The sequence below is a fragment of the Neodiprion fabricii genome, chromosome 2 (assembly GCF_021155785.1).
Source record: "Neodiprion fabricii isolate iyNeoFabr1 chromosome 2, iyNeoFabr1.1, whole genome shotgun sequence".
NCBI lineage: Eukaryota > Metazoa > Arthropoda > Insecta > Hymenoptera > Diprionidae > Neodiprion > Neodiprion fabricii.
Window position 1 is genome coordinate 22654860 of NC_060240.1, and position 16417 is coordinate 22671276.

Here is a 16417-nt window from a genome sequence, read left to right on the forward strand (position 1 = left end):
AAATAGTTGTATTGGATAAAGGTTTGATATTTCAAGGTACTGCTACCTGCTGCTTATAGTAGCAATCATAAACTTCAATACTTATTCAACAACGTTAAAAAGACAAAAGCAAACTTTATAAGTAATAAATGAAGATTTTAGTTATTATTCGATGTATAGAATCAAAATTTATTCACTTAAATAGAATTAAAAATTTTTTTTTCTTTTGTTGTCTCCTGTATAATTTACTCAACATTTTAACTATTCAATCAATTTAATGTTAAATTATCTAAATTTAAAACCTAAGACTACGCACGTTTCTTAATTTTTTAAATAATCATTTTACAAAATCTTAATTAGAGTGACATAAACGCGATCAAGTTACTGCGGTCGAAGCGGCTAAGCTTGCGAATTTCATAAAAAAATGCGTAGATCAACTCGCGAGATGTCACCTTTCCAATTTTTAATTACCTCCTCCTATTTTTCGAAACAAAAACAGAAAAAAGGACGTTAATATAATCACCCCAAAAATTCAAAGTTGACCTAGCAAACACACCGTGCTGGACCATTGCCAGTTTGATATAGAGCCGCTGCACTGAAGGCTGATGCAGCAACAACTTGACTATGTAAACGATCAAAATATTTTTCCAAATGTATTTAATCAGCCTAATGTAACTTCTATTATATATTTTTTAAATTAATATCAACTTACATTAGTCAAGAACCCTTAAAACGCAATTTTAGTTTCACGACAAATCTGACGCTTTCAAGATGGGATTCGATCAGGGACCACTGGCATTACCAGTCGCACGCTCTATTCATTAGGCTACAGTTTGCTTTACAAAACAGGAAACCATTTTCCTACTGATACACGACTCCGATCAGGAGATGGAATTTCGTGCTGTCATAGAATATTAAAAATTATCTCACTACAGAACACATATCACAGAAATTTTCATTCATGATTGTATCATCATCAAGACTGTCAGGTGATTAACATCAGTATTTTGGCAAAAATTTGGTCCCAATTATTTTCAAGATACTTCAGAGAAAATATGGCCCTATTGCTTCATCAAAGCAACATATTTAGATCAACGATTACCGTCAACTATAAATTTTGGTCGGTAAACTGGTCAACTACTTAATTTTGCATACCATGTATCTAGCAAGAACTCCATATCATGAATAGATGAAAATTGCTTTCATCGGACGAATGATGGCATATTACCATCATAAGCCAGTCTGTATTACCTGTACTGAATCGTCAAAATGCTAGCAATGTCATGTACCATAATGCCAAAGTGATGGCAATCCGGTTAAGGTGGCTCTAACACTCAGTGCCGATTTCTGTGGGGGCTCAAGCAATGCCCTCAATTTTTTTAGTAATATACATGTTTGTCATCGTACAGTGGCTCGTCATCAAGTTATTGATAATTTGATGTAACAATTACTCGTTGTTTGTGGATAAATAAAATCCAGGGATTAGAAATAATTTCACATTACGGTACTGCATACAGAATACCAGTAACGTCGCAATTGTCTATTTCATTCCCACCGCCAATTTGTTCGTCGCACTCATCGGTGACCATCACGGACTTATGGACGGAGCGTAAGCTAGGCTTGATGGCGAGGGGCATGCGCCTTGCGGAGAGTACATGTGGTAGCACGTCGGCCATATTGATGAGCCAAGTTTTCGGGCGCCACGTTTGAACGATTCACTTTAGGCAGTATTAGTTTTTCGGACAGATTGTTATGATAAACTATTTCCTCGAACTGTATAGGTATGTACGAACACAGCTTCAATTCTTTTTGTATAAAAAACTGTGCAGGTAAGCACATTTTTTTTAAATCCAATTTTAATTCCGGCGTACATTCTATAGAAGTGCAAAGCACCTGTGCATAGAACCAGAATAATACTGAGTATAAATGTAAACGAAGAAAAAACCAAAAAAAAATATAATACAATGACAGAATGAACAGAAACACCGCGTTGAATAATTCGTAAATTTTTGTATATGTATAGAACCTACATAAATAAATGATTTATATTCACATGCTGAAATATATTTGTATTCAAAAACTATGAATTGAACTCACATTTGGTATAGCATCTTCTTTCAGCCTAACTTTGAAAGCAGATGTTCGATCGAATGATTCCGGTGAAAAATGACATGAACATAAATAAGCATACTTTGGGACACTTGCTTCGTCAACCCTATCGTATAAAGCCATATCCTACGCCTCTCAATATTTTTCGGAAAACTTGAAGGAATGTAGATACAAATACATTACTTGGAATCACAGCATTCACCTTATTTACAGTTCCAGAAGCGTTACTTATACTTACAGGTGAAATATAGCCTTATTCTGTACTTCGACCTCACATTGTTTTTGTGATTTTGAGAAAGATCTGTTTTTGCAGTTAGGCGCTACACAATAAGGCATGCTGTATTATTCTGAATTCTCAGTCCGTGATCGGTTACCGTCTGACCTAACCTATACAATAATAACAAACATCTGCACGTGCATACACATCCGCGTGCGTTCGTGGTCTGTGGTATACGTATATCTATTCAGCTCATCAAGATGGGCGACGGCTCTGATTCCCCTTCCATCTTTCGCCGCATCCCCGCACACAAAGGCTCCGTCCATAAGTCCGTGATGACCATGCACTAGCCTAACCCCGTAGATTGTTCTCACGCATGCGCCCTGGCGTTATACACATACCACGTGATATCTGCGACGCTACCGATTCTCGAGGCAGTTACTCAACATTTCTCAACTACCAATTTTTTGACACTTCAACAACCAATATCTTTTCATTGTTGTTATTGACCCTACACTTTATTGTTGTATTTTCAATCCTCGTGATCTAATTAACATTACTTCAGTTTTTCATCAACATCTGTTCGATAAATGCATAATATTACTCGGCCCATGTCTCGCAGGGGTAATTCTCCCATAAGCCCTGTGTTAAGAATCCGATTTTCAACTACTTCTATCTCTCTTATTTAGTCGTTGACCTGGCTTGAAATTTCGCTTCGATGAGAATGAGTACTTTATCTATAATATAATAAAAAATTATTTTTCACTGTTCACAAGCCGTACGTGTTCGAGTAACTTTAAAGCTGTGGACATTATATCAAAATTTGATATTATGTTATTAGACTGCCGGAGGGGCCGATATCAAACGATAAAATTGTAACAAAACTGTATTCGTCAGTCGAAAGGTGGAGGGCACTCGGTTGTCATAAGATAGGTACTATCCAACAGTGTATCAGTAATTTTCGTACGCACGCCAGTAAAAAGTTGCCGTACTTGCCAATACCGAGCCATCAAAATGCAATAAAAACTACGCCCGGCACGAAACGCATTCCACCGGAAAGTTCTTAGACTGGCCTCATCAAGATGGATCAAATTAACTATACTCTATTCGGCGAGAGATCGACTCAGCGTCGCACAGGTTCAGGAGGCTTATTACGGTTCTCAGGTGAGCGCGTAGTCACTGTTCACATTCTCATCACACGGGAATTCGCTCATCCAATTACGGATCTGCCGAGTGAAAATGTGAAATCACTAGGACACCTCCGAATAGTGATCTCACGCCATTACAGTTTGGAATGGCTTGGAATGTACATACACTTTCACTGTTTGATTATTCATTATTTTTTATTTTTATTGTGAATATTAACATCAAAGAAATATATCTATAAACCTAGAAGTATTTGGAATTGTTCGCCTGTAAAGACTTCGAAATTCATTTTCGGGGCTCATAAATGGATTTGAGGCATCCCGCAATCTTCGTTGAATTCTTTATCATCTATTATTTCGATTTGGCATGAAAAATACGACCATTGAATTATTCATTTTATTTCTTTTGACAAATGTTCAATATTTGTGACTTGCTTGTGGCTTGTTAGGTTAACCGTTACTGTGCAATTTGCGTCTGTTGCTACACTAGCGCCACGACTGTCCTCAAACACGTTAACTCACTTCAATCTCACCTTCTCACATCCAATTTTGTGTCGAGTTAGCTCGCGCGAAGAGACACGCACTTTCACGAGGTGAGATTAACCGTAATAGGGTGAGTCGCTCACATTCGTCATTTCCACCCAATCCGAAAACCGTAATAAGCCTCCAGGTGGAGCAAAGGTCAAGTGGGGATAGTGGAGCTTGATACTCATAATCAGTATCGTACCTTCAATTTCGCACATTGAAAATTCCACGCTCTGTCACAGGACTAATGGATAAAATAATATGAATATCACGGTCTCATTATATCTTACTTGAAATTTCACAAGTCCGGATTCGCTCGCTATTTTGTAACGACTGACACTCGAAGGTTTGAAATCAACCATAAGGTTTGAGTATCTGGGTACCCTTGTCGGCGGTAGCCGGGTATGGCGAGCTGCGAGACCCGTTCGGTAACCTGAACTGGGTATAGTGAGCAGCGTATTAAACGGAATCTGACCGAAATGGACGCGTTTGGCTTCGTAATTGTGTTGATCTCTCGCCGGACAGAGTACACATTATTTTTAATGTTGTTCATCAAATAACTCACAAACTATCAGACTGATCATATTCAAAATATAATCACTTTTCTGTTAAGAGAAGCCCCGAGACCAAAATCATCTAGATCCATTCATTCATTTCCCAGATATTGCCAAACCAAAATTGATTACACATACGGGCACGCACGTACACACACACAGGCAGTCGTCCGAAAATGGTCAGAGGTGATTCTCCAGAGCTTAAAAGGTCGAGATTTAGTTAAAACTCAACTTTTCATTTTCCGGTTGATTATAATAACTTCCTATATTTTTTTGGGTTGTCCAAAGAGCGGAAAGTTCAATGATGTGGAGAGGTTCTACAGATCAAAGTATTCAATTCGATTGAGGGGTTGATCCCCTCGAAATCTGATGTACATCAATCAATAAATTTTTCGAAATCCTTATTAATCTTGTGTAATCATGTGAAATTTTTATGAATTATGTAATCTTGAAATCTGTTCTACACACCAGCTGATAAGTATTGGAAAATGTCTTCATTGCCCCTGAACCTGATTATCGGTGCCATTTCATCGCCACATAACCTAAGTTTTCAGTTTTCATGAAGGCAAATTGTAATTCCTGAGGTTTCAAATGACTTATAAGAGATAAATTAATTAAATATTATCAATAATATACCTTTTTTACTATCCACAGGCGAAAAAGACAGTCAACGGTTAATCGTCAATCTGGCTGCATTAGTTTCATTTTGTTCCCACTAGATGACGCATTGCTAAGTGACAGTCCCAATAATTCAACTCTTTGTCCAGCACCAATACAATTTCGAGTTTGATATTAAGTGATAAATTATGGCAATAACATTAATTTTACGGCCGCTTAAGTATACCTTATCTATTACAGGCAACATCATGACACTCTCTTACACGACGGGACTGACCGTTGGATCTCTACTGGCATACATGCTTGATGCTTGCCTGGGACCCCCGCTCCAAACGAAAGACATATGTCCAAAAGTCCGGAAGATCATATCAGCTACAGTCAACTCTACATCATCAATCCTCATGCAAACAACTACAATGGCGACAATCACTACTGGCCTTCCAATGGTAGATAGACTGACGAGAATTCCTGCATTGAAAACTATCACGACCGCAGTCACCGCTGCCATAGCAACCACGGTATTTTCCAACGACACAACAACGTTTTCCAACACCAGTACACTCAACGCTATGACAACTGCACTACCAAAATTTTTGGCTAATGCAACCGCGGCGAGCAACGCAATTTTACCACATTAAAGTAACCTGCGGCAGCTAACATACATATATTGCCTCATTTGACTCTCCGTTTTCATACTAGATTTCCACGACCCAGAAATTTTTGAATTAATAGTATATTATGTAACAAGAGAATAATTTCCTTTGATTCCTATTTTACATATAGGACGTTATTTCCGACTCAACTCTGGTCACATTATTAACTTGAAAAGAAAGGAAGAGAAAATTCAAACCACGTTTACAAGTAATGCATGGATGTACGACGGCGGGAGTGAAGGTGTGGGAGCAGGGGGGGGGGGCGGGCTCCACCTCCTAAAAAATATATGTTCTAAATATAAAATAAAATTTTAGAAAATCTTAGAAATACGCTGAAAATAATTGTGCGGCATTTAGTGTATATTAGTAGCATCAACAATTGAAATGATAATCAATGCTAATACGGAAAGATGTAGTTCGAAATGGAAAAGAGAGAGAGAAAACCACAAAAATTGAGCAAGTCTTACAGTAGTCGCTAATGATGTACAACATCTAACCTGCGTCGTGCTGATCAAGTTAAGGTTAGCAGAACTAACAGTTGATAGCCGTGTCTTCTTTCTCTTTATTCGTCTCTCTCTCTCTCTCTCTCTCTACCTCTCTTTACTATTTTTTTTTTTACTATTTACCATTTACTATCTTTATATTGATACGAAACTTCTGATATTTTACTCTAGTACCTATGTTATCCTATTTTTATTTTTAGGACACCTATCCATTGTATTGTATGGAGTTTGCATGTGAGGTAGTTTTGTTTGCAATATTATTTATATTTGATATGCTTCTCGATATGTATATGTGGGAACGAGAGTGAGCCGGCTTTTTTTGTTTATATTATTAATTTCTTATTATTTTCATATTTATTTCTGAGATACCTGCTTGCGCTCACCGTGTTTACTTTACTGTCTTACTATTTCACTCTTATAACTTTTATCCTATTTTTATCTTTCAGACACCTGTCCACTGTTTAATATGAAAAGTATGTGTAAGACAGTTCTGTAACATTATTATTTTACATTTTGGTGTGCGTCTCTAAACCTATGTGTGGGAAATGAGAATGAGCTGGCTTTGCTCTATGTTGTTTTATACTATTATTTTTATATTTATTTTGAGTTATCTGAGTGCTGTAACTCCATGTGTTTATCTTAGTATCTTATTGTATTGTTTTACACTATTTTAATTTTTTTTTTTTTATTTATGTTTCCTCTGTATTTCTTATGTTTCATTTTTCGGTTCTGCTGTACATATATACATGGTTCTAGCCATTTGGCAGATGTCAGCTTTCGCTTAGTAAATTTTCTTTGTCAGTCAGTTATCAGTCAATCTCTCTCTCTCTCTCTCTCTCTCTCTCTCTCTCTCTCTTTCTCTCTCTTTCTCTCTCTCTCTCGACTCTCTCTTTCTCTGTGAGTACATTCTGTTATCTTGTTTTTCGTTCCGCTGTTTTCTTGACATATCTCTGCTGTCTCTTGCCCACGGGCGTTCTTTTTTGCAGAACATAGCACGCACAAAATTGCTATTCACCTCCATAAATAGAATTCTTTCCTCGGTGAGCTGTTTTTGGGAAAAGTGAGGTGAAAAGCATTTGGAATCCTAACCCTACTTCTTCTACGGCATCGTCAACAATTGCTGTCTCTCTCTCTGATACTGGGCTATGCGCATGCGTCAAAGCTTGGATGCGATTGGAGATCGTGCCTGCTGTCTTGTTTCTGCTTCTCCAATGATTGCGTCGTGATCTACCACTCACTGTTCGATGATTCTGCCTGAGCTGCTTGGTAATTACTACTAATAGTTATCTGCTATACTGACTGTTCCACGGCTCTACTGAGCCGCGCTGTCAACTCCTTCCGCGCTGTCGAACGTGCTAAATTCATACAATAGATCAGCGATATGAATTCCATCGAAACTCCGTCAGAGATATCGGCATCTTGTAGCAAGACTCTTCTCAGAACAATATTCGATTTACTTGACAAGAATAACGCCAAGTTCATGTCGGTAATTACAGACTTGAGCAACTCAGTGAAAATGTCGGCGAATAAGCTAATCGAGATTGCGAATTTAGTCAATGTAAATCAAAAAAATATTCATCGTCTAGACCAATGTTACGTCGAAATTTCTCGTCAGATAAAAGAACTTCGCTTGTCCGGACCGTTAGTGTCAAAATCAACAGAAGCTGGCATAACCCTATCTGGTATTCCCGTCTCAATTGATGATACACCGAATGAAATAGTGGGAAAAATTTTCTCTTCTCTAGGGATACCCGATCTAATGGGAGAAATTGTTGAGATCCGTAAAGTTGCTCGTAAGCCAGCCTCTGTTGATAATGAATCACAAATTCAATTGCCAATAACTTCTAATTCTCTCATTGTTATTCTTAAATCGCCGAGGGTACGTGATCGCATCAGTGAGATAAAGCGCGCCAAATTAAACCTTGCGGTCGGCGAAGTGTTTGAAAATGAAAATGAGTATGGAAAGATTCTTGTAAACGAGTTGTTATCATCGACGAAGTATAACTTACTACGTAAAGCGAAAGCTAAATGTAACATTGGTGGATGCAAGTATTTTGGTCTCGGTCTGGGCGTATCTTTGCTCGCAAAGATGATGGATATGCGCGGATCGAAATTCTCACTGACGCTGATATCGATAAACTTGTATAATTTATTATGTACACTGTTTTGACTTATATTTCTTTTTGACTACAGCTTTATTTTTACTTCTCGTATTACTCTTTATTACTGATCTGAGAATTTATCCGCCCATCCACGTGAATTGGTTGTTTTTGTTTTTTCTATTCATCTAAAATTAAATTCAAACTTGTATATTTGGTCGTTGTTGTTTCTACTCTTGCTTATATCATCTAAAAGAGAGCATTACTATTTCACGACTATGTATCTATATATTTTTCTTTACAAACTGTTTTACGATTATCTTTAATTTACTTCAGCGTACTCTGCATGTATGACATTACAATAGTTAAGTCTTAGCGCTGCGTATTTCATTTTGCTAATTCTTTTTAATTATGTTTCTCATGCTTATTCATATGTTATTCTTACTGTGTGCACTATTAATGTACTTCATTGTTTATTTTACGTCTAGCCCCAAAGCTTTGCTAGGGCTTAATTAAATAATCAAAATCAAATCTCTCTCTCTCTCTCTCTCTCTCTTTCTCTCTCTTTCTCCTTTCGCACCTAATGAAAATGTTTGTGTTCGCCGTGCTCGCTAACACGCTGCAGCACACACGCCACCTGTAGGCCACACCGAAGAATCATGTAGTAAATTGAGTAAATCGAATAGCGCGCGCATTTCCCTACTTCCTGTTACACATTTCCGTCGCATTCACGAAATTAGTCCCACCCAATGCCACATACTGAGAGCTAAGATGTTACGTCAATTTGCGGAAAATACGAGATCATATTTCCGGCAAATGCTTTAAGAGGGAATAATGTGCTACTTTCATCCCGCTGCTCAGGTTAAAAAAGTTAACATTATGGTTGAGTCGGGAATAAAGATGTTGTTTTCGAACTAAGCGCAGCTCCAATTCTTCTCGCAAGCTAATAATATCGTGTTGCTTAGTTTCATAAATATCTCCAGACATTTCCAAAAAATGCATAGTTTTCGGGATACATGAAATTGAAAATTAAGTGGTGTCGATTCATAATTTTACTAAAGTGTGTAACCGAAGGGATGATTTGTAGTTATTGCATATACAGGGAATTTTCACGCATGCATCGCGCATTATGTCCGATTTTCTGTAAACGAAGACTGTACGTAATAGATGGAAATCAATGTGCACTATTGAAGTAATCATTCGCTGAAGATTTGAGAATATTGTGCCAACATTTCTATGCATCCCAATCGAAGCTAAGCTTATCTACGTCTTCAGTAGCGCTACAATATTTTCATAACACTGAATGCGTGTTTTGATATCACTTAATACAAAACGTTGAGAGTGCTGTTAATGATTGGCTTTTGCTGTCTACATCACCGTTGGGGCAGTTGAGAATTGTATTTCCCGTGATAACGAACTTGCTCAACCGGGTAACCAAGTATGAATATAAAATGCAAGAACTGGCAACCGAACATACCATGACGTATAGTCGGAAGTACACTGTGTATTATCATTTCTGTTGAAATTGGAAATTTTCGTTTTGTACCGTTTGGCTTACAATTACAATTATTATATGATTGGATATATGTATTCTTGCGAAATCCAAAAACCGTGTGATCCTCGAAATGAAACTGACGTAGACCTGGCTTTTGATTTCTTAATTATTAACTATGAAAATATATTTTATGTGAACTGTGAAATGGTGCATTAAATTTCTATCACCGTATAATTATTGTACTATAGCAATATCCTCAGCGCGTTAAACATTGTATAAATATTATGTATCTAATAACGGAAATGTTTAATGTCAAATGCAGGGCTGATTCTCGTGTAATAATGTTGATATAGCGCACGTATAAAAAGTAAGAATAATAATGAAAGTACGTGACGCTGATAGGTAGGTACTCACAATTTGTATATTTTAGAAACTAATAATTGAAAAGCATCTTGTTTCGCCGATATTGTTGAAAATACGACGCTTATACGGATAGTTGAAAAATTTTACCAATATTAATAATCTGCTCATTTAACTATTATAATCATCGTTTCTTTGGTTTCATTTTTTTTTCACTCAATTGATTGCATAACAGTTTCCTCGGACATGCATTTTGCATACATCAGGAAACTGTACCTTTCATAATATTAACTGTCACAACCTGAGTTGTGTTTCGCAAAGTTATTCGAAAATGGACAACAATAAAACACGGCACTAGGAAGCATAATCAAAAACTTTCACTAACTACATATCTGTAATTTTTGCGATGTGCAAATCCTAAGAATCGGCAAGACAGATTTGAAATATCAGTATTCTATGTATCAAATCTCAAATAGATATAAATTTTCATTCATCAAAGGCCGCGCCACATATCATGTGATAATGTAAATAGGGTAGTCATACTGAAGGATTTATCTTACAATCGAAAATTCACTGAGATATAGAGCTATGAAAAATTTGTACAAGCACAGGCTAGAAATTAACAAATTAGTCACTATGGACGTTAGATCAAAATTCCGTTTTTTTCGTGCCATACTGTGTGCAAAAAATGTTACGAATTGATTTTGAAAAATACAAAAGACCGATGTAACGGTGTCCCTGATTTACAAATCAATTCTTCATATGTTTTAAAGACACTGTTCCAAGATCTTGGAAAAATTCAAACCACGTTTGTAATATTAGCAGAACCATGTTGAAAAAATCGATCATTACGGATACCATGATTAGTTGATCTTGAGGTGCTAATTAGGTGTCCTATTCAAAAATTAGGTGCTCGATTCCGTTACCGATAAAAAAGAATTTTCACTTTAAGCTGCTGACACAATGTCATGCTGGCAGTGCATAGTCTAAAAACGCGGAATATTGGCTATGGAAAAAATTGCTTTACGCAGGAATTAGGTGCTCTTTAGGTGCCATATTCAAAAATTAAGTGCTCAAATTCATTATCTTAAAAAATGTATTGCCACTTCGAAATATCATCAAATAATGGCAGTAAAAAAAAATTGGTTGACTCAGGAATTGGGTGTTCTTTAGGTGCTTATTGCGTGGTTTAAGAGCTTTTAAATATCAGCGGTGACAATTTTTGATTTTCAATCTTTAGTAATTAACAAAAAAAGAACCTTTTTTTCGATAACCAATATTCCGCGTTCTTAGACTATGTGCTGCCAGCATGACATTGCGTCAGCAGCTCAGAGTGAAATTTTTTTTTTATGGGTAATGGAATCGAGTACCTAATTTTTGAAGAGGGCACCTAATTAGTACCTAAAGACCACCTAATTACGGTATGTGTAATGATCGATTTTTCCAACATGGTTCTGCTAACATTACAGACGTATGCTCAGATACGTTAGTAACAATTAACGTATAACAACAATTAATAATCCAGTAATAAAATTATAAGATGAGTATTGGAAAATGTTTTCATGACGTCAGAGCCTGGTTGTCGGCGCCATCTTATCACCAGATAACCTAAGTTTTTAATTTTAATGAAGGAAAATCGTAATTCTTGGGGTTTCAAATCGCTCATGACACATAAATTAATGAAACTTAATCAATAATATACCATTTCTATAGCTTAATTAATTGTTTGGAAGTTGGTAAAGTTTGATATTGCCTTGTCTGTGGCTCCAATGATTTTAGTCTATTCTTATTATTCCTCATTATTTCAAGTAATAGGTCTTTATTTTGGGGATGGCGTGCGTCGATAGTGGCGACCGCTGTTCAGAAGCTTCTACAACCTGCTACGAACTTTCAGACTGTTCTACATGTTTGTATTGGCTTCTACTCTTACGTGTTCGATTGTCATATTTATTTAATAGACCTTCCCAGATTTATATTGTGAGAATATTTTCTATACGTGGAAAATTACGTGCACATCAGACTCCAAAATATATAAGAATTGTGTATAGTAATGAAAGTGAAAGTGTAAGATGTTATTAAACGAAATAAATTATCACAATTTCACGGTAAGATGTCAAAGTCACTATACTATTTTATCGGTACAGTAGGACAAGAAACAGTCATTTCTAAATTGTTTCGAAATACTTAACTCACGCAGCATTGAACATCTTTCCAATATTCAAAACGTATGCACAATGTGCAAAATACATGCCATTGTGCATTGATTGTTTGCCAAATACACAAGTAGACATTCAATTTCTCGTATACATTTTATTGATACAATTATTGACTGCAAATTAACAACGACCATGATCTTTTGTACTTGCATACTAATCTTATTGAAAGTTGATCAATTATTTGGTATTTTCAACTTTCAATCCTACGATCAAAAGCATCGTACTATGCGAACTCTCCTACATCGGAGTCTCACAAGACGAGTCAGTATCGCAGAATACGAGAATTACTCCCGTGCCCGCTTGACTTCGGCGAAAAATTACGAAAAATAACTCAAACCTGGCAATTTTTTTTTTATACTTTATACATGTCCAGTCAACACTTACTGCAAGTAAATATACTGAACCTTGTGAGTTATTAGCAGTCAATAAATACTCAATAAAAAGTGGGGGACTAAATAATTTAGTTGAACATAATACAATATCATACATAACGGTGAAGTTCGTAAGTATTTGTCCCGTTTATTTGTAATGTTTTCAAAATATCCAGAAATTATTCGAACCTTACAGGGAATCATGCATCGTAGTTATAGCAATGAAGATGGAGTCTCATAGAAGCGTTCGACCTGCAGGCTATTTGAGGCATGAAAAGTTGGAATGTTCTATGAGTTATCAGCCCACATCTAGGTGTCGCTAGTGGTACCTTTGCTTGTGTGGTTCACATAGAGAACTCTATACTAATGCGATGCTAATGAGTACAGTCGTTGATACAGTGACGATGTGTTTCGGCCATCGGTAGAGCCACCCTACAGATTGACGAGTCGCGGAAAGCCTTGCTTCAAGCAGTCCATAAGCTGTACGATTGTATGGAATTCCATCTTCGTTGGCATATATGGTGGCTTTCGAGTCAAATCTACCTTACCACAGTAGCGGACTCCAGGCGTTTCCCACATGCCGCCAGTATGTTATCGACAGAAGTGACAAAATTGGGGCATGTCCCACATGCAACCGGTATGTTACCGACAAAAGAGTCGAATAACGCATGTAATCATTCAAATTGAAAAAGTTGGCTTGCGATCTTCGAATTTCTCAAGAAATTTCTCCTGAATTGCTATAAATTGCCGTCTATTTTTTATTATTTGCTCTCACGCGGGTTTTGAAAAAATCGAAGAAAGCAAAAATGCATATCCGGCATTGGCCAGGGGTTTCGTGAATTTTCGAAAACCGTGGAATTTCCAGGAAATTCATGTACCGTATAATTACACCTTAATTACTCTTAATTGCTCCGTGATTTTTGTTATTTGTTCCCGCGCGGCTTTCAAGAAAATTCAAAAAAACAGTTCACATACCGTCGGTCGGTAACGTTGCCTGTAAAATAACGCCAAATTTAAACAAATGTTGATGACGAAACGTCCGATATTCCATCGGAATAGGATTAGCTTTGTATTGCTCCTTATGGCTCTATTACTTTAATGCATTGGTTCTGCATAGTTTTCGAATGGATCAGAAACAACCGAAAAGGGGTTTTCGCATGGCGAAGTATAGTCGAATTTGTTTTGATAGATCTCTTAGACGAATGTAGTGAATAATCTGATAACTGCTCCTAATTGCTCCTCAATCGCTGTTAATTGCTCGGCAAATCTCGTAATTTGCTCCCTCATAATTTTCGATGAAACTGGAAAAACAACACAGCATCTTATTTGTAGGTTATACGTGACGGATTCAAAATAGCATTTGAAACAAAAAATGTCAATTCGTCCAAGTGACATTTGTTTCTAATTACTACCCGATAACTAGGAAATTATATACCAGTTTTGTTATTTGCTGTTGAACCGTATAATTTTGAAAAACTGGTAAGTTCGAAAAATTAACGACGGAGCCAGGAATCGAACCTGGTATCTAGCGATGCTTTACCGGAGCCTTACTCCACTAGACCACCTAACCGCCCTGACTCTGATGTCGTTAATTCCTCTCATCACCAGTAAGTTCAAATTTGTTTTCTTGTGCTGTGATAGTATGTGTGAATGTAGAAAGTGTTCTTCCTCTTCGAGCACAACTTGTAAGAATGTCTGTAAGTGTGTTTACATTTTGGGATCTTACGCTTCTGATGCGAAGCTCGTAAGACAGTCAATGACCGTCTAATATTGAAATGCGGATATGCATCATCAATATTAATACTTTGTTATTTGCTCCACCACATATTCCAAGAAAACTGAGAAACACGACGCCCACTTGTTGCGTGACGAAGGGTCGGATAACAGCAATTTGAACTCACGTATCCATTAAAAAAAATTTATAATTTGGCACAGCGCAATATTGCTCCTAATGCTCCGTGATTACTTGACATCTATCGACCAGTTTTGTTATTTGCTCCCTCATATATTCCGAGAAAACTGAGAAAAACAACATCCTCTTGTTCCGCACCGGCGGTTAGAGGATCAGCTGATTCGAACTCGTATCGTTGTCAAAAAAATGATAACTCGGTCCAACTTAATTATGCTCGTGATTGTTCCTCGATGGTTGATGAGCATACATTTGATTCAGCAATTTGCACCTGTCCACGGAGTTATGGACGGAGCGCAAAGTGGTATTTTGAAAGGGCAATCAGAACGGGAATCATATTGATAGAAGCCATTTGCGCGCCACGTTCAAACCAGATGATTATTGAATAGATGCTCGTTGACTGAAGAATATAAAGACAGTTGCCTTAATGGGCTTTGGTGTGACAACCGAACATCGTCGTGCGCTTGCACCCCCTGAGATGTTCCAACGGTAGAGTTGAGAACTTAATGAGGAACATCAGAGAGTTGCTGATTTCGACATGATGCTGGCTGCATTCACCTTCCGAGTAACACAGTCTTCCCAATGATAAGCCCAAGTTTTAAATTATTGTAAATTAGTGTTAAAGTTCCCAACCAAAGTTTGGATGTTCGGATCTTCGGATGTTCAGAAATGACGTCACCCAAAATTTTTTGTCTCGCGCCGTCATCGATCTATATAGACGAAAATCAGCTACCCGAATTCCTCAGTCTGGAAACAACTGCACAGTAGAGAGGACGTATGAGAATCGCGCTCCGCAGATTTCGAATATCGGGTTCTCTACCTCCGTGGTTTCTGCACTCCGGGTTCGCTTCCTGGTGCAACTCGACTGCCAGGACAAGCGCTCCGTAGTTTCTATGCTCCAGGTCCGCTACCTGGTGAAACTCGAGTTCCAGGACAAGCGCTTCGTAGTCTCTATGCTCCAGGTCCGCCAGCTCGTGAAACTCGATTTCCAGAACGAGCGCTCCGTAGTTCTGGCTGTCCAGGTCCTTGACCAGGTGACTTTTGACCTTCAGGACTAATTTTCCGTAGTTCTGGTTGTCCAGGTCCTCCACCTGGTGAAACTTGACTTCAGGGACAAGTGCTCCGTAGTTTCTATGCTTCAGATCCGCTACCTGGTGAAACTCGACTTCCAGGACCAGCCTTCCATGGTTCCGGCGCTCCAGGTCCACTACCTGGTGAAACTTGACTTCCAGGACAAGCGCTCCATAGTTTCTATGCTTCAGGTCCGATACCTGATGAAACTCGACTTCCAGGACAAGCGCTCCGTAGCACATTTTATAGTATTTTCTCATGATCTTTTTGGTAAAATGTGTCAATAAAAAAATTGAATTAATTCTCGCACAATATTTTTGATGTGTTTAATTACTAAAAATATTTATTAGTATTCGAGGTATAACCCGAGGTTGTTAGCGGTGGTCGTTGGAGCTGGTTGTCGGTGGTTGGAGGTGGTCGGCGGTGATTAGAGGTGGTTGCGGCTGATCGAAGTGGCTGCGGAAGGGACGAGGAGGAAGAAGACAAAGACAAGGAGGAGTACCAGGTTGACGAGGAGGACGGAGGTGGCTGGAGGTGGTAAGAGGTGGTGTGGAGTTGTGAAGGGTTGTCGGCGGTAGTAGGAGTAGGAGTGA

General features: G+C 37.8%; 1 protein-coding gene across 4 annotated transcripts in view; it reads left to right on the top strand.

Moving 5' to 3' along the window:
* LOC124175488 (equilibrative nucleoside transporter 4) overlaps positions 1–16417 on the top strand; it is a 76590-nt gene that overhangs the window by 28093 nt on the left and 32080 nt on the right. Inside the window, exons 10-11 of one of the 4 annotated variants that reach the window (XM_046555815.1) lie at positions 5388–5665; positions 5931–12366. In XM_046555815.1, coding sequence (XP_046411771.1) covers positions 5388–5665; positions 5931–5972 — 320 coding nt within the window. In that variant the 3' untranslated portion in view covers positions 5973–12366. Of the gene's footprint in view, positions 1–5387; positions 12367–16417 lie in introns of those variants that run through there. The other 3 variants (XR_006869172.1, XR_006869173.1, XM_046555814.1) reach the window with 3 other exon arrangements.